The sequence below is a fragment of the Myotis nattereri genome (genome assembly GCF_964212035.1).
Source record: "Myotis nattereri genome assembly, chromosome: 9".
In the NCBI taxonomy this organism is placed as follows: Eukaryota; Metazoa; Chordata; class Mammalia; order Chiroptera; family Vespertilionidae; genus Myotis; species Myotis nattereri.
In genome coordinates this window covers 79,739,533-79,764,198 of record NC_138084.1, presented here as the reverse complement: position 1 = coordinate 79,764,198, position 24,666 = coordinate 79,739,533, and the positions used below count along the sequence as shown (strand labels likewise).

The window sequence follows — 24,666 nt, the reverse complement described above, 5'->3', positions numbered from 1 at the left end:
TCTCCCTGCCTCAGTCTACCTAGACTTCAGCTTCAGTAAGCGCTCAGCATTGCTAACCAATCCACGCCCACCACTACGGATGTGAGGAAGTGACTGCAGATGTCAAATAGGAACTATAAATGTGAAAAGAAGCCGTTTTTGTTTTCTAACGGTTTTTAGGATTGCATGGTGTGCCCCCCCCCCCCCCCCCCCCCCCCCCCCGTCGCCCAGAGCGAAGGAAGGGAGTCACATATGGAACACTGCAGTGTAACTAGAAAACAGTAGCCTTGAAATCCCGGCGGAGAGCAGTTCTGCAGAGATCCCTCGTCAGCAGGGCAGGAGGGAGAGCTCAGCTTTTTTTTTTTTTTTTAATATATTTTATTTATTTTTTTTACAGAGAAGAAAGGAGAGGGAATAGAGAGTTAGAAACATCGATGAGAGAGAAACATCGATCAGCTGCCTTCTGCACACCCCCTACTAGGGATGTGCCCGCAACCAAGGTCCATGCCCTTAACCGGAATCAAACCTGGGACCCTTGAGTCCGCAGGCCGACTCTCTATCCACTGAGCCAAACCAGTTAGGGCGAGCTCAGCTTTTTACATCCTCTATCACAGGTCAGAGTGCCCACGTGTACCCTTGTAGTTGGTGATTCTTCGAAGGGTTTCTTTCATGTACCGCTAGAACGTCTTCGCTCTGTATGTGTCTGTCAGGCTGACGGTGCAGTCTTGTTTAAAGCTTTCACCAGCTCCAAGTTCTCTGAGACCTGCACTTGCTCAGTGTATCGTCGGTAGGAATTGATGCTCTCTTTCTCTTACACAAGGTCATGTGTTCCTTTGCCTTGAGTCTGTCTTATATTCTCCAAAACTCTCCAGATGCTAATAGTTCCCACAGAGGTAAGTAGCATGGGAAGGCCTGGCAGTTTCAAGACTTTTTTTGTTTTTTAATTATCATTGTAAATTCCCATTGTTGCTATAACAAATTACCACCAACTTCATGGCTTGAACAACACCAATGTACTATCTCACTGTTTTGGAGGTCAGAAATCTGAAATGTCTTCAAGGCTAAAGTAAGGTGCTGGGGCTCTGGAGGCTGTCTGCTTGCTTTCCCATATCTTAGAGGCCCTGCGTTCCTGGCTTTCGCCCCTTCCACACCTCACTCCACCTTGCTTCCAGTGTCACATTTCCCACTCCTCCTCTGATCCTCTTACTTTTCTCTTGTACAGTCTCTTGTGATTCCATTGGACCCTCCTGCATAATCCAGGCTCTCTCCCTATCTCCAGATCCGTAATCTAATCATGTCTGCAGAAGTCCCTTTTACTACTTAGGTACCACATTCATTCACAGATTCAATGGGTTAGGGCATGGGTGCTTTGGGGAGGGGCGGGAAGGGGGGGAGGGGGTTGACTATTATTTAGCCTACCACAGTGTTATAGGGATCTTTGGACTCCTGATTAGGGTATTGAGTCAAAAGAAGGCCCTCTATTGCTTCTATAGTTTTAGTCTCTCTCCAATGACCAAAGGTTAAGATTTTTTTAATGGTTCCTTGGTTCTTGATTTTGAATTTAGAACCATTTTGATTTAGCGAACTTTGCATAAATTTTAGTTTTTGCATTGAGAAAGCAAAGTAAAAGGCACTGGTCAGTGATAACTGAAGTTTGGCACTCTTCCGACAAGTATTTGGGTAGAAACATTTTTTAAATTTCTTTATTGGTTAAGGTATTACAAATGTGTCCTCATCCCCCCATTACACCCCCCCCCCCTCATGTTCTCATCCCCCTGTTGTCCATGTCCATTGGTTTGGCTATATGCATGCATACAATTCCCTTGGTTGATCTCTTCCCCTTACCCCCTCCCTCCCCTACTTTCCCTCTGGGGATTGATAGTCTGATCGCTGTTTCTCCTTCTTTGGATCTGTCCCTGTTCATCAGTCTATGTAGTTCTCTATATTCCACAAATGAGTGAGATCATGTGGTATTTATCTTTCTCTGACTGGCTAATTTCACTTAGCATAATGCTCTCCACTTCCATCCATGCTGTTGCAAATGGCAAGAGTTCCTTCTTTTTTACGGCAGCATAGTATTCCACTGTGTAGATGTACCACAGTTTTCTAATCCACTCATCTGCTGATGGGCACTTAGGCTGTTTCCAAATCTTAGCTATGGTGAATGGTGCTGCTATGAACAGAGGGGTGCATATATCCTTTCTGATTGGTGTTTCTGGTTTCTTGGGATATATTCCTAGAAGTGGGATCACTGGGTCAAATGGGATTTCCATTTTTAGTTTTCTGAGGAAACTCCATACTGTTCTCCACAGTGGCTGCACCAGTCTGCATTCCCACCAGCAGTGCAGAAGGATTCCTTTTTCTCCACATCCTCTCCAACACTTGTTGTTTGTTGATTTGTTGATGATAGCCATCCTGGCAGGTGTGAGATGATACTGCATTGTTATTTTGATTTGCATCTCTCATATAATTAGTGACTTTGAGCATGTTTTCATATGTCTTTCGGCCTTCTGTATGTCCTCTTTAAAAAAGTGTCTATCTAGGTCCGTTGCCCATTTTTTGATTGGATTGTTTATTTTCCTATTGTTAAGTTGCATGAGTTCCCTGTAAATGTTGGAGATTAAACCCTTATCACTGATATCATTGGCAAATATGTTCTCCAATGCAGTGGGCCTTCTTGTTGTTTTGTTGATGGTTTCCTTTGCTGTGCAAAAGCTTTTTATTTTGATGTAGTCCCATTTGTTTATTTTCTCTTTAGTTTCCATTGCCTTAGGAGCAGTATCAGAGAAGAAATTCCTTCGGCATATGTTTGCGATTTCGCTGCCTGTGGATTCCTCTAGTATTTTTATGGTTTCCGTCTTTCGTTTAAGTCTTTTATCCATTTGAGTTTATTTTTGTGTATGGTGGTCTAGTTTCATCTTTTTGCATGTATCTGTCCAATTTTCCCAACACCATTTATTGAAGAGACTGTCTTGACTCCATTGTATGCTCTTGCCTCCTTTGCCGAATATTACTTGGGCATAGGGGCTTGGGTCAATTTCTGGGTTCTTTATTCTATCCCATTGATCTATATGTCTGTTCTTGTGCCAGTACCATGCTATTTTAAGAATAGTGGCTTTGGCCGTAACCGGTTTGGCTCAGTGGATAGACCATCGGCCTGCAGACTGAAAGGTTCAGGTTCGATTCCGGTCAAGGGCATGTACCTTGGTTGCGGGCACATCCCCTGTAGGAGGTGTGCAGGAGGCAGCTGATCGGTGTTTCTCTCTCATCGATGTTTCTAACTATCTCTCTCCCTTCCTCTCTGTAAAAAAATCAATAAAATATATTTTAAAAAAAAAGAATAGTGGCTTTGTAATACAGCTTGACATCTGGTATTGAGATTCCACCTACTTTGTTCTTCTTTCTCAGGATTGCTGCAGCTATTCGAGGTTTTTTTTTATTCCAGATGAATTTTTGGAGCGTTTGTTTTAGATCTGTGAAATATGCCGTTGGTAATTTAATGGGGATTGCATTAAATCTATAGATTGCTTTGGGTAATATGGACATTTTGATGATCTTGAGTCTACCAATCAATGAACACGGTATGTTCTCCCATCTGTTTATGTCTTCCTCTATCTCTTTTTTCAGTGTCCTGTAGTTTTTCACATATAAGTCTTTTACCTCCTTAAGTTTATTCCTAGGTATCTAAATTTTTTTTGGTGTGATGGTAAATGGGATTGCTTTTTTAGTCTCCCTTTCTGTAAGTTCACTATTGGTGTAAAGAAATGCCTTAGATTTCCTGGCATTAATTTTGTAACCTGCTACATTGCTGAATTCATTTATTAACTCTAATAATTTTTTTATGGCATCTTTAGGGTTTTCTATGTACAGTATCATGTCATCTGCAAATAAGGACAGTTTTACTTCTTCTTTTCCAATTTGGATGCCTTTTATTTCTTCTTCTTGTCTGATCGCAATGGCTAGTACTTCCAGTACTATGTTGAACAGGAGTGGTGAGAGGGGGCATCCCTGTCTTGTTCCTATTCTCAGGGGAAATGGTTTTAGTTTTTGCCCATTGATTATGATGTTGGCTGTGGGTTTGTCATATATGGCTTTTATTATGTTGAGGTATGATCCTTCTATTCCCACCTTGCTGAGAGTTTTTATCAAGAAAGGGTGTTGGATTTTGTCAAATGCTTTTTCTGCATCAATTCATATGAGTATGTGGTTTTTATCTCTCAATTTGTTTAAGTGATGTATTACGTTTATTGATTTGCGGATATTGTACCATCCTTGCATCCCTGGTATAAATCCTACTTGGTCATGGTGTATGATCTTTCTGATGTACTGCTGGATCCGATTTGCTAGGACTTTGTTGAGGATTTTGGCATCTATGTTCATGAGGATATTGGCCTGTACAGTGGGGCCTTGACTTACGAGTTTAATTCGTTCCGAGACTGAGCTCATTAAGGAGCTCGTTAACTCAAATTACTCTATCATCTCAATGCAAAAAATTGGCCAAGAGGCAGCTGGTATCTGAAAAAACTCGTTAGTCGGGACACTCATAAGTCAAGGCTCCACTGTAATTCTCTTTCATTGTGTTGTCTTTATCTGGTTTTGGTATTAGGGTGATGCTGGCTTCATAGATGAGCTTGGAAGTGTTCCTTCCTCTTGAATTTTTTGGAATAGTCTGAGGAGGATATGTTTTAGTTCTTCCTTGAATGTTTGGTAAAACTCCCCTGTGAAGCTGTCTGGCCCCGGGCTTTTGTTTGCTGGAAGCTTTTTGATTATTGCTTCAATTTCTTCCATAGTTATTGGCCTATTGAGATTTTAGATTCTTCCTGATTAAGTTTTGGGAGGTTGTATTTTTCTAGGAATATGTCCATTTCCTCCAGGTTGTCTAGCTTGTTCGAGTAGAGTTGTTCATAGTATTTTTTAACAATCCTTTGTATTTCTGTGGGGTCTGTTGTTATTTCTCCTCTTTCATTTCTGGTTTTGTTTATTTGGGTCCTCTCTCTTTGTTTCTTCGTGAGCCTGGCTAGAGGTTCATCAATCTTGTTTATCCTTTCAAAGAACCAGCTCTTGGTTTTGTTGATCTTTTGTATTTTTTTTTGTCTCTATGTTGTTTATCTCTGCTCTGATCTTTATTCTTTCTTTCCTTTTACTTACACTGGGCTTTTCTTGTTGCTCTCTTTCGAACTCTTTGAGTTGTAGGGTTAAGTAATTTATTATCATTGTTTCTTGTTTTTTGCAGTAGTCTTGTAGAGCTATGAACTTCCCTCTCAAGACTGCTTTCGCTGTATCCCATAGGTTTTAGATTGTTGTGTTTTCATTGTCGTTTGTTGCCATGATGTTTTTTTATTTCTTTTTTGATCTCTCTGGTAACCCAGTCATTGTTTAATAGCATGCTATTTAGTCACCGTGTGTTTGATTTTTTTTGGGATTGTTTTTATTGTAGTTAATTTCCAGTTTTATGCCATTGTGATCTGAGAAGATGCTTGATATGATTTCTATCTTCTTGAATTTGAAAAGACTTTGCCTGTGACCCAATATATGGTCTGTCTTTGAAAATGACCCATGTGCACTTGAGAAGAATGTATATTCTGTGGCTTTGGGATGAAATGTTCTGAAGGTGTCAATTAATTCCATCTGATCTAGTGAGTCATTTAGGATTGATGTTTCTTTGCTGATTTTTTGTTTAGAGGATTTGTCCAATGGTGATAGTGTGGTGTTAAAGTCCCCTACTATAATTGTGTTGCTGTCAATCTTTCCCTTGATCCCCTCTAGAAGTTTTCTTATGTATTTGGGTGCTCCTATATTGAGTGCGTATATGTTTACTGGTTATTTCTTCTTGTTGGATTGATCCCTTTAGTATTATGAAGTGGCCTTCCTTATCTCTTTTTATGTCCTTCACTTTGAGATCTAATTTGTCAGATATAAATATAGCTATCCCAGCTTTTTTTTCATTTCCATTCGCCTGAAAAACCTTTTTCCATCCCTTCACCATCAGTCTGTGTGCGTCTTTTTTTCTGAGGTGGGTTTCCTGTAGACAGCAGATATATGGGTCATGTTTTCTTATCCACTCAGTTACCCTATGTCTTTTGATTGGGGCATTTAATCCATTTACATTTAAAGTTATTATTGATAGATACTTGTCGCCATTTTTATTCTTTACCCTTGTGTTCCTTCTTCATTTCCTATTTTTTCTTTTTACAGCAGACCCTTTAGCATTTCTTGCATTGCTGGTTTGGTGGTAATAAATTCCTGTAGTCCTTTTTTGTCCGTGAAGCTCTTGATTTCACCCTCAATTTTGATTGATAGCCTTGCTGGGTACAGTATTCTTGGATTCAGACCCTTCCTTTGCATGACTTTGTATATTTCATTCCATTCCCTTCTTGCCTGATGCGTTTCTGTTGAGAAATCAGTCGCTAGCCTGATGGGAGATCCTTTGTAGGTAACTTTTTGTCTCTCTCTGGCCACTTTTAAGATTCTTGCTTTGTCGTTAGTCTTTGCCAATTTAATTATGATGTGCCTTGGCATCGGTCTTTTGGGGTTCATTTTGTTTGGGACTCTGTGAGCTTCTTGGATTTGTGTGAGCGTCTTCTTTTCTATATCAGGGAAGTTTTCTGTCATTTTTTCGAACAGGTTTTCTATTCCTTGTTCAGTTTCCTCTCCTTCTGGCACCCCTGTTATGCGGATCGTGTTTTGTTTTGTGTTGTCCCAAAGTTCTCTTAGACTCTCCTCCTGTTTTTTAATTTTTTTTTCTAGAAGCTGCTCTGCTTGGGTATTTTTTCCTACCTTGTCTTCTAGCTAACTGATGTGGTCCTCTGCTTCTTCTAGTCTACTGTTGATGCTTTCTATTGAGTTCTTTATAGCAGTGATGTCATTTTTCATTTCTTCTTGGTTCTTCATTTCCTCTTGGTTCTTACACATATTGTTGAATTTGTCTTCCATTCTTCCCATCCACCTTATGGCCATTTCTCTGAATTCTTTCTCTGACAGGCTGCTTGCCTCCATTGCCTCCATTTCGTTTACTTCCTTTTCTGGTGATGCCTGTTTTTCTTTCATATGCGGGCGTTTTCTTTGTCTCCCCATGACCTCTCTTTTCCAGGTGTTTGGTTATGTAGTTCTCTCTCTGCTGCATTCATTTAAAGGCATAAAATGCAACACAACAAGGCACAAAGCACAAGGCACTGAACACAAATGTATTCACGAATCTAATAACACCAAATAAAGGTGACCACCAGATCAAAGAGAATTAGGGAATAAGGAAGAAAGAAGAGAAAAAGAAAAAAGAGGAAAAAAGGAGTGCAAAAATGAAATTGGGAAAAGGAATAAAAAAAGTAAGAGAGAAAAGAAAGAGAATGAAATAGAAGAAGGGAAGAAACTATTTATATGTGGAGAAAACTCCAATAGAACAGCCACTAATCCCAACAAATTCCAGCAACAGAATGCAAACTACAAACAACAATTGATATCAAGTGAGGCGAGGGAAAACAAGAGCAAAAAAATCCCCCAAAAAACGGAAAAGAAAAAAAACAACAGAAAAATAGAAAGAAAAAGCAAAACAATCTCACAAACAAGCATAAAAAAAACCCCCAATGTACTGAACAATCAAGTAAACAACAACCAAATGACAGAGAGGGAAAAAAAAATTTAGATAGTGAAGAAAGAAAAGAGAGAGTTGTATATGGATTTAGAGCAGGGGATTGGAAATTAGATATATAAGTAGGGTGAAATTTTAATGGGGTAAAAAGAAGGAATAGGGAAAATCTAAAGCAGGAATAGGGTAAGAGAAACAGGACAACAAAAGGGAAAAAGTGAGGAGGAGAGTTTTGGTGTAAAGGTAAAGTTGAGGTAGAGTAAAAATGATGCTAAAGGAAAGATGAAAATACTAGATGAAAAGATGAAAAGATTAGAACACTAATCCCAAAATAAGATAAAGAGAAAATATGATGACACTTTTAAAAAGGTAAAATGGTAGTAGTAATAATATTGGTTAAAAATAAAAATGTAGTAATTAAAAAGGTAAAAATCAGGTGATGAAAAAAGAAAAAAATCAGTTTCTTAAGGAAAAGGTGAAAAAAATAAAATATATAAAAATAAATAAAAATAAAAATGTGCAGTAGTGAAGGTCCTTCAGTTCCTCTACTCTTCTGTTTGACATGCCTTAGTCCTGTCAGGTATTCAGGAGAGTGTTGAAGTTCCCTGCAATACACTGTTCCTCTGTGTTGTAAACCATGGTCCTGTTTTTAAAGCAGGCCATATTTGTTTCCCAGCCTGCCTTTATTTGTGTTTACAGAAGAGTCAGTTTGTGGTTCAGCCTCTGGGTGGCAGTGTTTCTGGATTGACCTCCGAGGCTATAAGTCCTCTCTAACCAGTAGTTTGGGAGAGTTGACTGCCATAGAGCTGTTTTTTTTGATTGTTACTCCCAGCTCTGATTCCCAGGTTCCACAAAAACAACTTTTGTCTGTAGTCTCTGCGAGTGACCCCAATTGGGCGATCCTATGTATTGGGTTTGATAATCAAACACAGAGATTTAAGGGGAAGAGAGGAAAAATAAAAAGGGCCTGAGGAGGTGTACAAGCTCTTGCAACCCTCCACCGTCCAGCTCTGTGTGCAGTCTCTTTCGCACGTCCTCTCTCCTCTGGCACTAAGCAGCCAGTACACTGGCAAAATCCGAGGCTGCCTTTTTGCACCCAGTCCAGCTATGGGCTTATTTTTAGTGTTCCCTTCTGGCGGCAGCCCTGTGAGACCCCTTCGCACTTGTGGATTATGCTGGCCCCAACGGCTGCAGATCTCGTGGGGCGCAGACTACCCCTGTGCGTGTTCCTCTCTCCAACCTGAATTGCAAACCGCACCCTTATCAAGGTGAAATCTGACCTTTCTGTGAGGAGGAGCAGGGCTCATCTGAGTCCACGTACTCACGCTGCTTTAGATCCAGTGTTTCTGGGTCAGTAGCCGATTCCTGGATGCCGTGGTTGCAGGGTCTCTGGATGTATACGCTTCCAAAAACAGTCACTCAAGATGGCGTGGAATCCGCAGCTGAGCCAGCCGTTTCTGTTACTCGGTTCAGCTGCTCACCCTATCTGCTTCAGGACAAGGCATGGGACACGTCCGTCTATACCGCCGCCATTTTCTCCCTGGGTAGAAACTTTTAAACGCCTTTCTTTGTTAATAGTTAAGCCCATGCGGTCATGGTAAGTCTCTGCCTGTTGATTTGTGATTGCAGAGTCCTGGGGTGCCGGCAGCTGCCCTGGCTCTTTCTCTGTTAGCACATATACTTTGGCAAGATTTTAAAAATCATTGATCCAAAATCTGTATTTTTATTATTTGTTTTTGAGAAAAGCAAAAAATAAAGAAACACCTCTAGTTTTGTGCCCTGCTGTAATATCTAACATTGCCTTTGCTTATTCCTCCCTACATGCCACCATCATTGAGTGTCTTAATCATTGCCTAAACTTCCTTTCATTACAAATAAATTAGATAGAATTCCCATTGTCATCTTCCAAGTCTTCTTTGAACTTAATGGACCAGTGGAAGGAACACTTCTAATTGAAGCTGACTACAGCTGACTCATTTTAGAGAGCTAGGTTGGATGGTTCTGACAAGGTACGGTCAGTAATGAAATCAACTTTTTTTCTTTTTCTTTTTCTTTATTGATTAAGGTATTACAAATGTGTCCATATTCCCCCATTGTCCCCCCAACCCCCACAGTCCTGCCCTCGTGCTCACCCCTGTTGTCTGCGTCCATTACTTATGCTTATATGCATGCGTACAAGTCCTTTGGCTAATCTGTTCTCCTTACCCCCACCCTCCCCTACCTTCCCTCTGAGGTTTGAGCATCTGATCAGTGCTTCTCTGTCTCTAGATCTGTTTTTGTTCATTGGTTTATGTTGTTCATTATAATCCACAAATGAGTGAGATCATGTGATAATTATCTTTCTCGGACTGACTTATTTCACTTAACATAATGCTCTCCAGCTCCATTCATGCTGTTGCAAATGGTAGGAGTTCCTTCCTTTTTATAGCAGCGTAGTATTCCATTGTATAGATGTACCACAGTTTTTTAACCCACTCATCTGCTGATGAGCACTTAGGCTGTTTCCAAATCTTAGCTATTGTAAATTGTGCTGCTATGAACATAGGGGTGCATATATCCTTTCTGATTGGTGTTTTTAATTCCTTGGGAATATTCCTAGAAGTGGGATCACTGGGTCAAATGGGAGTTCCATTTTTAGTTTTCTGAGGAAACTCCAGACTGTCTTCCATAGTGGCTGCATGAGTCTGCATTCCCACCAGCAGTGCAGAAGGATTCCTTTTTCTCCACATCCTCGCCAGCATTTGTCATTTGTTGATTTGTTGATGATAGCCATTCTGACAGGTGTGAGATGGTACCTCATTGTTGTTTTGATTTGCATCTCTTGGATGATTAGTGACTTTGAGCATGTTTTCATGTCTCTTGACCTTCCTTATGTCCTCTTTCGAAAAGTGTCTATTTAGATCAATTGCCCATTCTTTGATTGGGTTGTTTGTCTTTCTTTTCTTAAGTTGTATAAGTTCCCTTTATATGTTGGAGATTAAACCCTTACCGGAGATATCATTGGCAAATATGTTCTCCCATGCAGTGGGTTTTCTTGTTGTTTTTTTGATGGTTTCTTTTGCTGTGCAGAAGCTTTTTATTTTGATGTAGTCCCATTTGTTTATTTTCTCTTTAATTTCCAATGCCCTAGGAGCGGTATCAGTGAAGAAATTGCTTCGGCATATGTCTGAGATTTTGTTGCCTTTGGATTCCTTTAGTATTTTTATGGTTTCCCATCTTACATTTAAGTCCTTTATCCATTTTGAGTTTATTTTTGTGTATGGTGTAAGTTTGTGGTCTAGTTTCATTTTTTTGCATGTATCTGTCCAATTTTCCCAACACCATTTATTGAAGAGACTGTCTTGACTCCATTGTATGTTCTTGCCTCCTTTGTCAAATATTAATTGAGTATATTGGTTCGGGTCAATTTCTGGGCTATCTATTCTATTCCATTGACCTATATGTCTGTTCTTGTGCCAATACCGTGTAGTTTTGAGAACAATGGCTCTGTAATACAGCCTGATATCTAGTGTTGAGATTCCTCCTACTTTGTTCTTCTTTCTCAGGATTGCAGCAGCTATTCGGGGTCATTTTTATTCCAGATGAATTTTTAGAGAGCTCTTTCTACATCTATGAACTATGCTGTTGGTATTTTAATGGGGGAGTGCATTGAATCTATAGATTGCTTTGGGCAGTATGGACATTTTAATGATGTTGATTCTACCAGTCCATGAACACGGTATGTTCTTCCATTTGTTTATGTCTTCCTCTATCTTTTTTTTCAATGTCCTGTAGTTTTCTGAGTAGAGGTCCTTTACCTCCTTAGTTAAGTTCATTCCTAGGTATCTTAATTTTTTTGTGCAATAATAAATGGGATTGTTTTTTAATCTCTCTTTCTGTAAGTTCACTATTGGTGTATAAAAATGCTGTAGATTTCATGGCATTAATTTTGTATCCTACTACATTGCCGAATTCATTTATTAAGTCTAATAATTTTTTTATAGAGGCTTTAGGGTTTTTTTCTTTGTTTTTACATTTTATTGATTTTTTACAGAGAAGAAGGGAGAGAGATAGAGAGTTAGAAACATCAATGAGAGAGAAACATCGATCAGCTGCCTCCTGCACATCTCCTACTGGGGATGTGCCCGCAACCCAGGTACATGCCCTTGACCAGAATCGAACCTGGGACCTTTCCGTCCGCAGGCTTTAGTGTTTTCAATGTACAGTATCATGTCATCTGTGAATAATGATAATTTTACCTCTTCTTTTCCAATTTGGATGCCTTTTATTTCTTCTTGTCTGATCGCTTTGGGTAGCACTTCCAGAACTATGTCGAACAGGAGTGGTGAAAGCAGGCATCCCTGTCTTGTTCCTGTTCTTAAGGGAAATGGTTTTAGTTTTTGCCCATTGAGTGTGATGTTGGCTATAGGTTTGTGATATAGGGCTTTTATTATGTTAAGGTATGATCCTTCTCTTCCCACTTTGCTGAGCATTTTTATCAGAAAAGGGTGTTGGACTTTCTCAAATGCCTTTTCTGCATCAATTGATATGATTATGTGATTTTTTTTTGTCTCTCAATTTGTTTATGTGATGTATCACGTTTATTGATTTGCAGATATTGTACCATCCTTGCATTCCTGTAATAAATCCCACTTGGTCATGGTGTATGATCTTTCTAATGTAATGCTGGATCCGGTTTGCTAGAATTTTGTTGAGGATTTTGGCATCTATGTTCATGAGGGATATTGGCCTGTAATTCTCTTTCATTGTCTTGTCTTTACCTGGTTTTGGTATTAGGGTGATGCTGGCTTCATAGAATGAGCTTGGAAGTGTGCCTTCCTCTTGAATTTTTTGGAATAGTCTGAGAAGGATTGGTTTTAGTTCTCCTTTGAATGTTTGGTAAAACTCCCCTGTGAAACCATTTGGTCCAGGGCTTTTGTTTGCTGGAAGCTTTTTGATTACTGTTTCAGTGAAATCAACTTTTTATTCTAAAAGCTAAAAGTAACTTCCAGATCACTGATCTTTTCAGTGAGCTTACCAATGAACTATTACACAACTCAATTAAGAAGGAACCACGACTTATGAAAGAAACACATGAAAGAGAAATGGTTCTATTATATTCATCAGATTTTTTATTCACTTGATTTTTAGATTGACTTGTTGAAAGATATGTATTTGCTGTTCATAATTTTTATCTTTACCTTTTTCTTCTTTCTTTTCTTAAAGAATACCTTTCAGCATTTCATATAATACTGGTTTGGTGGTGATAAACTCCTTTAGCTTTTTCTTATCTGTGAAGCTCTTTATCTGACCTTCAATTCTGAATGATAGCTTTGCTGGATAAAGTAATCTTGGTTGTATGTTCTTGCTATTCATCACTTTGAATATTTCTTGCCACTCCCTTCTGGCCTGCATAGTTTCTGTTGAGAAATCAGATGACAGTCGTATGGGTACTCCATTGTAGGTAACTAACTGTTTTTCTCTTGCTGCTTTTAAGATTCTCTCTTTGTCTTTTGCTCTTTGGCATTCTAATTATGATGTGTCTTGGTGTGGTCCTCTTTGGATTCCTTTTGTTTGGGGTTCTCTGTGCATCCTGGACTTGTAAGTCTATTCCTTTCACCAGGTAGGGGAAGTTTTCTGTCATTGTTGCTTCAAATAGGTTTTCAATATCTTGCTCTCTCTCTTCTTCGGGAACCCCCATAATTTGGATGTTGGTACGCTTGAAGTTGTCCCAGAGGCTCCTTACACTATCTTCATATTTTTGGATTATTTTTTCTTTTTGCTTTTCCGGTTGGTTATTTTTTGCTTCTTCATATTTCAAATCTTTGACTTGATTCTTGGGATCCTCTAGTCTGCTGTTGGATCTCTGTATATTATTCTTTATTTCAGTCAGTGTATGCTTAATTTCTAGTTGGTCTTTTTTCATATCCTCCAGGGTCTCACTAAATTTATCGGCGGTTTCTAGGAAAATTCTTGACAAACCTTATAACTGTGGTTTTGAACTCTATATCCAGTTGTTTGCTTTCCTCTATTTCTGTCATTTGTGACCTGTTTCTTTGTCTCCGCATTTTTTATGCTTCCCTGTGTTGGTAGAGTGGCTTTGTGTGCTAGGTGTCCTATAGGGCCCAGTGGCTCAGCCTCCCCAATTACCTGAGGTGGACACTCTTGGTACACCCCTTTGTGGGCTGTGTGCACAGTCTTATTGTATTTAAGCCTTGATTGTTGTAGGTATCACTGGGAGGAATTGACCTCCAGGCCAATTGGCTGTGAGAATCAGCTGTGTCTGCAGTGGGAGAACTTCTGTGCTGAAGACACCCTTCTGGGGCAAGACTTGCTTCAGTGGGGCTTTGGTGCTCACTGAGTCTGCCCCCTGAGTGTGTCCCTTATGGATCTGAGGAGTTGTAATCTGGATGGTCCCACTCTGACCACTGGGTACACTGGCTCTTGGATCTCTAAGGAGGTGCTAATTTAGCTTCTTCCTGAGGCTACCCAGCAGGAGCTATTGAGAGATCTGCAGATTCCTCTTCTTTGTTTGGAGTTTGGAGATGTCCAGATGAGGCCCAACTGTGAAGCAATGCAAGCTGCTGTGGGACCTTGGGCCTTCTTTTGGATGTTTTGGGTCTCTCTGACTCAGCTGCAGTTTGTTAGGTAATTCTCAGATTGGAAAGGGCCAGGCCTTTCATATGCAAAAGCCTCTGCCCACAGCTTGGGTGGGGTGAGGTCTCAGGGAATCAACAGGGCAGAGCAAACAGCTATGGCTGATCCTTAGCCCTGCCCTAAGAGGCCCCGGGTCTCTGTATCCCGGTAATCGCTGCAAGCACCTCTGAGAGTAAGCCGTCTTCAAGTTCCGACCAATGCCAGACAGTCCAGTTTTTCCCCATATGAGTCTGGGTCCCCAGAGACTAGCCTAGAACTGGAGTTCAGAGCAGTCGGGAGCTTGAGACTCCCTCCCGATTGAAAAGACAACCATGTCCTCAGTTGCCAGCCCTTTTCATGTGCACCTCCGTACCTCTGTACTTTACTTCCGCACCTCCTCTGAGTCTCAGTGTGCTTTTTTCTTCTAGTTATAGAATTTCCACTCAGCCAGCCTTCCTGTGGTTCTGGATGATGTCCGTTTTGTCTTTTAGTTGTATTTTTGAAGTGGTTGTGCGAGGCAGCAATTTCCGGTGTTTACCTATGCCGCCATCTTGGTTTCTCCTAAAATACTCTTCTTCTTTTTTTCTTCAATATATTTTATTGATTTTTTACAGAGAGGAAGGGAGAGGGATAGAGAGCTAGAAACATCGATGAGAGAGAAACATCGATCAACTGCCTCCTGCACGCCCCCTACTGGGGATGTGCCTGCAATCAAGGTACATGCCCTTGACGGGAATCGAACCTGGGATCCTTCAGTCCGTAGGCTGACGCTCCATCCACTGAGCCAAACCAGTCAGGGCCTAAAACACTCTTCTTAATGACAGTAGCAAACCTGTCGTCTCTCGAATTATTTAAATGATGTCTAACATTAGTAATCCAGAATAAGTATCGATCGTTTTCAGAATAAAAAATGTTTTTTCTGGAAGGCAAAGTTACCGAGTCTAAGAATTTATAGTAGCTATCTGAAATCTTAACTGTTATTAACAAAGGTTCTTTTTTTACGTGTCTTGGAAGGAAAAAAGAAATGTAAGAAGTGATTCCTAACCTCAAAAATTTATAGTCTATTTGGGTAGCAAATGCTTATACCTTTAAATAGTGAAAAACACAGGAATTGTGTTTTACACACATAAAGTACTTTGCAAAGCATTTTCATATCTATCATTTATTTTTTATGATTTTAAAAATATATTTTACTGATTTTTACAGAGAGGATGGGAGAGGGATAGAGAGTTAGAAACATCAATGAGAGAGAAACATCGATCAGCTGCCTCCTGCACACCTCCTACTGAGGATGTGCCCGCAACCAAGGTACATGCCCTTGACCGGAATCGAACCTGGGACCCTTCAGTCCACAGGCTGATGTTCTGTCCACTGAGCCAAACTGGTTAGGGCTATATCTATCATTTAATTTCATCATATTTGCCATGCAAATATAGCTTATTCAGAAAACATTATTATTATCAAAACACACACTTTAACATTCCAAATCTGAATTTTCTTATAAAGAGCACTCATGTAAATTTCTTTCATATAGAGTCCAACATTGGGAAAAGAATAGGATTCTTGGCCTCTAACCTTTTACTTTCCATGCCTCAGATATGTGAGGGTCCACAGAAGAGCAGATGAAGGCCTGGGGAGGCACGGCATGGCTCTCTCAGCATATAGTCTGCATTCCTGGGTGACAGCAGGGTACAGTAGGAGAAATGCTACAAGGCACATCGTGACTCATTATCACATTAATTGTACAGTCTAATTACCACAGGAGTTCGATGATGAAGAAACCACTTCATTTTATAAAATTTCATTAGATTGCAAATGCCACAAGGGCGGTTGATTGTTTTGCCACTACCGACTAGCAGGTACTTGTTCTGTAGTAGGTGCTCAGTAGCTTAATTGATCTGAACCTTAGACAGTGGTCATAAGGACATAAACACCCTACTGAGGACATCACATTGGATGTGAGTTTTAAAGGATGAGTAGGGATTCTTGAAGGTAGAGGAGAAAATTCCAGTAGGATTAGGATTAGTCAGTCATCAAATGTTAAAGCATCTGCTATGTGGAAACACTAATCTAGGCAGTAGCAAACCTGTCTTCCATAAAATTATCTAAAAGATGATTCTGCCCAGGCCAGTGTTACTCAGAGTTTAGAGCATCACCCTGTGCACTGAGGATTGTGGGTTTGATTCCCAATCGACGGATATATATATATATATATTTCTAGCATTAGTAATCCAGAATAAGTATCAATCATTTTCAGGAAAAAAAATTTATTTCTGAAAGGCAGAGTTACCGAGTCTAGGCAGTGAGATACAGCAGCAAATAAAATAGCCCTCTTGGAACTAAGGTTCTTGTGGGGGCAGATAGACAGTAAACACACAAATAAATAAGCTCTCATTAGGGCTGTAAAAATGATAAAATTGAGTAAAGTGATAGAATGACTTGTGGGAGAGATGTTGCTTTTAACAAAGGTAGTCAGAGCCTTCCAAGCAGAAGGAGGAGCAGTGTAAAGGCCTGACTGACAGATGAATTTAGTATATTTGAGGTGGTTGGAGAAAGGTTAGCATGGCTGGAGATAATAAAAAGTGGGGGAAGTGGAAGGACATGGTGTGAGGGAGCCAGCCAGGGCCAGTTCCCACATGGAGGGTCTTTATGCATATGGAAAGGATTTGGGATTTTGTTTTTATCACAACGGGAAGCTGAGTTGGAGAAGCATGAGCAGCAACAGAATGCACGTGGCATATTTGCAGAGAAGGTAAAGTGCTGGCTGGAGGGGAGGCTGAGGTAGGGGAGTCATGTCTGAGAAGGCGGGAGAGGTATGTATTGATACAGAATTGTGAAATTATTTGAATACCAGGCTTAATAAATCAGGTACAGGATGGATAAAAAGAAAAAAAAGGTAGGAATCGGGGGAAGAGACAGGAAGGTAATAGGAAGATCAGTTAAAAGCTGTGAAATGGTAAAACCCTGCATCGGGGTGTGGACCCTGCATCGGGATGTGGGAGAAGACATGAAAAGGAAAAAAGGCAGGGAGAGGGAGAGAGAAGCTTCTTATTAAATATTTGTTTAGAAATAGAGAAATCAGATTGTCTTATTGATAGAATGTTAATCTATTAAAGAAAAATGGTGTCTTATTTTTAATTGTTGATGCATTGCTGTTTGAAAGTCATTTTAGTTCTTGTTCCCAAGGATTAAATAGAGAAAATCTTATTTTTTAAAAAAGATTGCTCAAGAAAAAACTTATAAGTAGCTGGTTTACTCCCTGAAGCAAAGTTATTTGAAATACTAAAATGTTTTGAGAGTGTTTTGAAAATTGTGGAAACTTTTTTTTCAACCTAAGGAAGTTGGAAACTTTTCTCTTTAAATGTCGACTCCCAGAATGGTGTCCATGAGATGTTTCCAGTCCGGTGTTATTGTTTTAGTTGGCAATCAGTAGACAGCAAAGATCTGTATTTTGGAAAGAATTTCCAGAGTACATTTATTTAAGGTACTGTGGAAATTTTTGACCTTGATGTAGTGAAATCCAGACTATTTCATTTTCTCAAAGTGAGAAACTGAAAAGGTTTGTAAGTCCATTGACCTCTAGTATGAATATTAAGATAAACTCGTATTGGGAATAAATGTTGGAAACCTAGGGCTCCTGAGAACACTTCCACAGATTGGTCATTAAGAATGTCCCTGTGCTTGTGTAGCCTGCCCCCATCCAAGGAACAGAAGCCTCCTGATCACCACACCCTCTGTCTGAGGAACAGCAGCTGTGTGTGAAGCCTCCCTCCACCAGCCAGAGGAGCCACCACAACTGTGAACAGCACCCACCAGAGGAGCTGCTACCAACTGAGGAGCAGGTGCTACCACAACTGCCCGGGGAGCAACTGCAGCCGGAGGAGCCACTGCCACCCAAGGAGCAGCCACTGAATGACTCAACATCTAGATATGGCGGTAGGATCAAACATGGGTAAACAGAGAAACCCCCAAAGGAAAGAAAAGGAGGACTCGCCAGAAAAGCAGCTAAGTGATACAGAGGCATGCAACGTGACAGAAAAAGAATTCAGATTAAGGGTCCTAGAGTGCATAAACAGGATGGAGGAAAAAAATCAACAACTTATGCAAGAAGCAAGAAGAAACAGATGAAAAAATTAATAAATTATGTAAGAACAAAGAAGAAATGAAGAGTGATATAGCTGCAATAAAAAACACCATTGAAAGTTTCAACAGTAGACTAGGAGAAGCGGAGGACCGAGTTAGCGAATTAGAAGACAGGGAAACAAAACACACCCAAACTGAACAGCAATTGGAGAAAAAAATTAAAAGACAGGAGGAGAGCCTAAGGGAGCTTGTGGGACAACATGAAACGAGACAACGTACGAATAATAGGGGTGCCAGAACAACAGAAAGAGGAACAAGGGTTAGGAAACGTATTGGAAGAAATAATATCAGAAAACTTCCCAGAGGTAGGGAAGAAAAACGTCACACAAGCACAGAGAGTCCCAAACAAGGTGAACCCGAAAAGACCCACACCAAAACACATCATAATGACCATCGCAAATGTTCAGGACAAAGAGAGAACCTTACAAGTGCAAGAGAGAGACGGAAAGTTACATTCAAGGGATCTCCCATTAGATTATCAAATGATTTCTCAACAGAACACATCAGGCCAGAAAATAATGGACAGAAATATACAAAGTGATGCAAAGCAAAGGACTGAATCCAAGAATACTCTATCCAGCAAGGCTATCATTCAAAATTGAAGGGGAAATAAGAAGTTTCACAGACAAAAAAAGGCTAAGAGAGCCTTTTTTCACCACCAAACTAGCAATGCAAGAAATGCTAAAGGGACTGGTGTAAAAAGAAGAAATAAAAAGCTCAGAAAGAAAACAGCCACACAAAAAAAGAAATGGCTACAAACAAGTACCTTTCAATAATAACTTTAAACGTAAACGGACTAAATGCTCCAACCAAAAGACATCGAGTGGCTGAATGGATAAAAAAACATGACCCATACATTTGCTGTCTACAAGAGACCACCTCAGAAGAAGGGACTCACACAGACTGAAAGTGAAGAGATGGAAAAATATCTTTCAGGCAAATGGAAATTTAAAAAAAGCTGGGGTAGCAATACTTATATTGGACAAAATAGACCTCAAAGTGAAGGCCATAACAAGAGATAAGGAAGGCCACTTCATAATACTAAAGGGATCAATACAACAAGAAGATATAACCCTGATAAACATATATGCACTCAATGCAGGAGCACCCAAATACATAAAAAAACTCCTGGAAGATATTAAGGGAGAGATCGACAACAATACAATCATAGTAGGGGACTTTAAAAAAAAAAAAGAATGTCCCTGGCAGGTCACAGGAAGTAGTTATACAATACTCATCATGTCAGTCACAAATGTTTCATTTAGGTAATCACTCAATACACCTCTCTGATTGACAGGTCAGTATTGAGACCCACAGAGGCCATGTGACTCCTGAATCCAGGTCACCACAGTAGAGCCTGGGAGTCATAATGTCAGTCCATGTTCTCACCCCAAAATCGTGGGTGATCTTCAAGAAGAAGGTGCTAAGCAAATTTAATGTATGTTGGCCCTGGGGAAAATAACATTTGTAAACTTCTTACTAAAATTCTATTCTTAAGACTGGAGTTTTACAAATGAAAAATGAATGTACCTCTATTCAAAAGGCATTTCATAATGAAGTTGACTGACTTTGTATGAAAAAAAAATCTAAAATTCAGATGAGCAGGTTTATTGTCATTCTTGATTAAATGAAGTCTTATTCATCTTGCTGGCATCAAGAACAATTTTCTATTTCTAGCTTGCAATTAACTGTGCTACCAAAGGATCTCACACAGGGGCGGGGGAGGGGGGTGGTAGTGTTGCTGCTCATATAGTTTGAAATGGCTCACTTTATTTTTATTTTTTTAAAAATATATATTTGTATTGATTTCAGAGAGGAAGGGAGAGGGAGAGAGAGACATAGAAAACATCAGTGATGAAGAGAATCATTGATTGGCTGCCTCTTGCACATCCCCCCACTGGGGATCGAGCCCACAACTCAGGCATGTTCCCTGACTGGGTATCAAACCGTGACCTCCTGGTTCATAGGTTGACACTCAACCACTGAGTCACGCAGGCCGGGCAGAAATGGCTCACTTTTAATCACATGCTTTATCTTTTAAATTCATGCACATTTTGTGATCTCAGAGCCATGTTTATATTTGTTTTAATTTTAAAACTATTCACCTATTTAACATAGAAAAAATGGATGTTCCAGGAAGGTATATTTTATTTAGCTTGTAATTTCACATAACTCTGGGCACACTGCAGCGTTATGCCTGAGGGTATGTAAACATACATCAGTAGAAGGACTGAGGCTAGAGCGTTCTTTCCCAGCCACAGGCTCCCCTTACACTCACTCTAGTGTGTACACGTTGACTCCTCTATCACTTTTCTCAATCTCAAGGGTTTCCATGACAGTCTCAGTTAATTATAGATTTTCTATTTTGGGGTTTTTTGGGGGGTGGAGGGAGGAGTTGGAGGTTTGACAATAGAGAAGAAGAGGGAAGCAGGAGGCAGAAAAGAAATGGAAGCTTTTGCTTTGAGGCTGTGGGCAAGGAAAGCTGAGCCTTAAAGCTGGCCGCTCCATCTGCAGGAACAGGAGCTGAACTGAGTGGCACAGGGCTGGATGGCATGTGTTCTGGACCTACCAGAGCATCTCAAAAGTTCAAATTGCTGTTTGTGTTTGGGAACATGTTGGGCACAACATTTTATAAAAAGCGTTGATTGGTTGCCTCCCGCATGTGCCCCGACTAAGCTGGGGATCGAACTTGCAACCAAGGTACGTGCCCTTAACCAGGAATCGAACTAGAGATCTTTTGGTCCATGGGCCGATGCTCTAACCACTGAGAAAAACAGCCAGGGCTCCCCAACTCTATTTTTGTACAGGATCTTAAAGCTCCTCACCTGCAAGTTTGTGTTGGGGAGGGACTAACACTTCGTCCAGAGTTCTGTGCACTCTGGTGTGTTGTGTGAAGTAGAATAGAAACTGTTTAAATGAAGGAGATGTGAAAAGAGAGAGACTGGTTTCTTTTTTAGTGTATCCAAAACTTTTGGATTTTAATTTATATTAGTTTCAGGCATATAGCATAATGATGTGATATTCTATATAATAAAAGCTTAATATGCCATCATCCAGTCAGCCATTCAACCAATCAAAGTGTAATATGCTAATGATATGCTAAGGCCGTTCAGCCGCTCGCTATGACATGCACTGACCACCAGGGGTCAGACAGTCGACTGGTCGACCAGTTGCTATGACATGCACTGACCACCAGGGGGCAGAAGCTTCAACCGGTAGGTTAGCTTGCTGTTGGGGTCTGGGGGACCGGAGCTGAGCAAGATGGGCCGGACACGCCCTGGAGCCCTCCAGCGGTCCCTCCCCTGCTGGTCAACCTCCCGCATCCCTCCCCAGCCCCGATCATGCACCAGAGGGGTCCCTCGGCCTGGCCTGCACCCTCTTGCAACCTGGGACCCCTTGGGATGTCAGAGAGCCAGTTTCGGCATGATCCCACAGGCCAGGCTGAGGGACCTCACTGGTGCACGAATTCATTCACAGGGTCTCTAGTTTGTATATACTGTTGCAAAACCATCACCACAGAAGAGACTGGTTTCGTAGGCAGGCCTTCTCTGGGTGACGGAATATTAGTAAGAGTCCCCATTAGCCCAGAATTTAGTTCTCATTTTTATAAATCCTGAGACTAAACTTTTATCAGTTCTCTTAAAGTCATAAGAGAAAGTCTGTTACAGTAGTAGACAAAGATTGAAAACAAAAGGAGTTTCAGGATCCAGAGGAGTATTTCATCTAGTTTTTCAAAAACATCCTGTATGTGTGGTCTTTTGACTACTCTTTGCTTAGGCTACACACAGCTCACTCTTAAAAGTTTACAGTATCTTTTCCTAGCCAGTGATTTCTGAATTCTTAGAGGTTCTCTGTGTTCTAGGAGATTGATGTCATAAAAAGTAATAATGACCTCGTTTGCCTTTTCTATTTTTTAGAAGTTAATAAATGAAGTAATGAATTTGGTCTCCCTATTTTCCTTAAGTGGAATAGTTTGAGAGCCTCTGGATGTAAATCGAAGAGTCTGCATGCTAGCAGGGAGCTAATGAGCATGCGTAGGATTCAGTCATGCAGTATGTTGCTCAGTTGAAGTAGTTGGTTACCATGGTAGCATCAACCAGGATGCAGTTTTTTTTCCATCATATTTTGTTAAATTTACATCATAATGGACCATTGGGCAACATAAAGCCTAAAGAAAACTGATGTTAAATTCAAGTTAATGAAGATAAAAATGATAATTCTACTATGCCTCAAAACAAACTTTACCAAATTCATGAATTGTCTTCATCATATCAAGATGTTTGTAGAACTTCAAAAACCAAAATTTTATATGCACATACATATATCTAAAATCTAGTTTGCTTTATTGGGAATTAAAGACTTTCTACATTCATAGTGTAATATTTGCACAGTGCTAAATTGCTTATCCCTGAAAAACAAAACATGAAAATAATTTAGGAAAACAATTTTGTTTATCAGATTTAAAAATGTAAGCATTCCAAATACCAGGTCACGAAAAGTTTTTTACTATTTTGGGTATTATAATCTTAACTAGAGGCTGGGTGCATGGGATTCCTGCACTGGTGGGGGCATGGCCTGTGGGGATCGGCCCACTGTGGGAGCACCACTCATCCTGGTCAGCTTAGCGACTATGGACCCACCCTCTGAGTGGCTGCTCCCACTGTGGGAGTGCACTGACCACCAGAGGGCAGCTCCTGCATTGAGCATCTGCCCCCTGGTGGTCAGTGCATGTCATAGTGGCTGGTTGACCGGTCGTTCTGGTCATTCCACCGTTCAGTCACTATATACCAGTAGGATATATATGTGGCTTCCAAACTAAACATGACATATCAATTTTAAAATAATACTTTTTCTTACATAATTTAAATAAATTAGTGAGTCACTTGCAAAGTGGGGGATAAATGAATTTTTCTTAAGTAGTACTTATAAAAAATTTTAAAGCAATTTTAATAAGATACTAATGTAAAATAAAATCAGAGTTCCTCCATTATCATAAATCAAGCAAAAAATAAAATTATTTTAAAATGTTCTTTTTAGGAGGTTATTAAGATAACATATTCCTCTGAAAGATTGTTGTGAGTCAGAACAGTTGGGAAATATTGGGTGATTGCATAGTTAAACAGGTTATAGTGTCCTTACATCCTAGTCCAGATACAACCTTGGTTTATTTAACCTTGATTGATAAATTCTCTGGACTCTTGGTAGACTTTTCTTCAGGAAAGCCCTTCTCTATTATATACCAACTAGTGGCCCGGTGCACGCACATTGAAAGGAAATTAATTAGAAGAAATATTTTAATATTGCTATTCGCTCTTTCTCTATAATAGAAGTGTCAACCAAATTCACAATGACAGATGGAAACACACATGTGTGATTGGCGCCAGCGAGAGCTTTACATGTATCATGCATGCGCGAGTCAGCTTAGCCTTTTATAGATATAGAATAAACTTGCTTAATTAGACCTGCTTTCTGATGTAGCTAAACTTTTTCCAGCCCAGTGAAGCACCCCAACTTCTCTTTCAGGTAATTGTCAGCAACACAGCCATAAATATCAACACGAAGCAGATTATTATTGTAGATCATGCAGGGAGAACAAAGGGTAAAATATTTAACTGCAGCAGTGTTTGACTATATTCTGCGCAGTGAGAAAACCTGAAGTCATTTTCAAGGTCCACTATTTCTTACTTCCTTTCAGTTGGGTCAAGTTTCTAAACTTTCTAAATCTCCATTTTCCTGCTAATGAAAAGAGAATAGGATTCTACTGAGTCTCCTATGTACCTACTCCAGGACTTCTGTGAGGATCAAATGAGATGAGGCACAGAAAACACTTCACAGACATTTGGTTACATTGTAAACCAGTGGTCGGCACACTGTAGCTTGCAAGCCACATGCGGCTCTTTGGCCCCTTGAGTGTGGCTCTTCCACAAAATACCAACTTCTGCCCATGGGCCACGAAGTTTCAATCGCACTGTATGTGCATGCCCACACGTGGTATTTTGTGGAAGAGCCACACTCAAGGGGCCAAAGAGCTGCATGTGGCTCGAAAGCCGCAGTTTGCCGACCACTGGTGTAAACTGTTTGCACCTGGCTATAAAGCAAGTCCTGTTCCTGGACTGAAGAAACTGCAAGGAGGCTAGTCGCTAGGGAGAAGAAGCCAGGTGCTGCTACTTGATGTCATTACCTGGATGGAGGGAAGGACACTTAGCATATTAGCCTTTTATAAAGATAGAATGCCCCTGAACTTCCCTAAAACTCATTCAATACTTAGAATTCTGTAGTTAGATGTGTCAAGAGTGCTTCCCCTATGGGACTAATTTGCCCCCATGTGTCTAATCCACCTTGTGCTA

At 40.3% G+C, this 24,666-nt stretch overlaps 1 protein-coding gene across 2 annotated transcripts in view; it reads left to right on the top strand.

The window, feature by feature from the left end:
• SIK3 (SIK family kinase 3) overlaps positions 1-24,666 on the top strand; it is a gene marked incomplete at its 5' end in the record, with an annotated part of 294,724 nt that overhangs the window by 198,920 nt on the left and 71,138 nt on the right. The window contains one exon of one of the 2 annotated variants that reach the window (XM_081098531.1): positions 17,866-19,423. The exons of the other annotated variant lie outside the window; for it this stretch is intronic. Coding sequence (XP_080954657.1) covers positions 17,866-17,918 — 53 coding nt within the window. The 3' untranslated portion in view covers positions 17,919-19,423. Of the gene's footprint in view, positions 1-17,865; positions 19,424-24,666 lie in introns of those variants that run through there. 2 annotated transcript variants of the gene reach the window in all.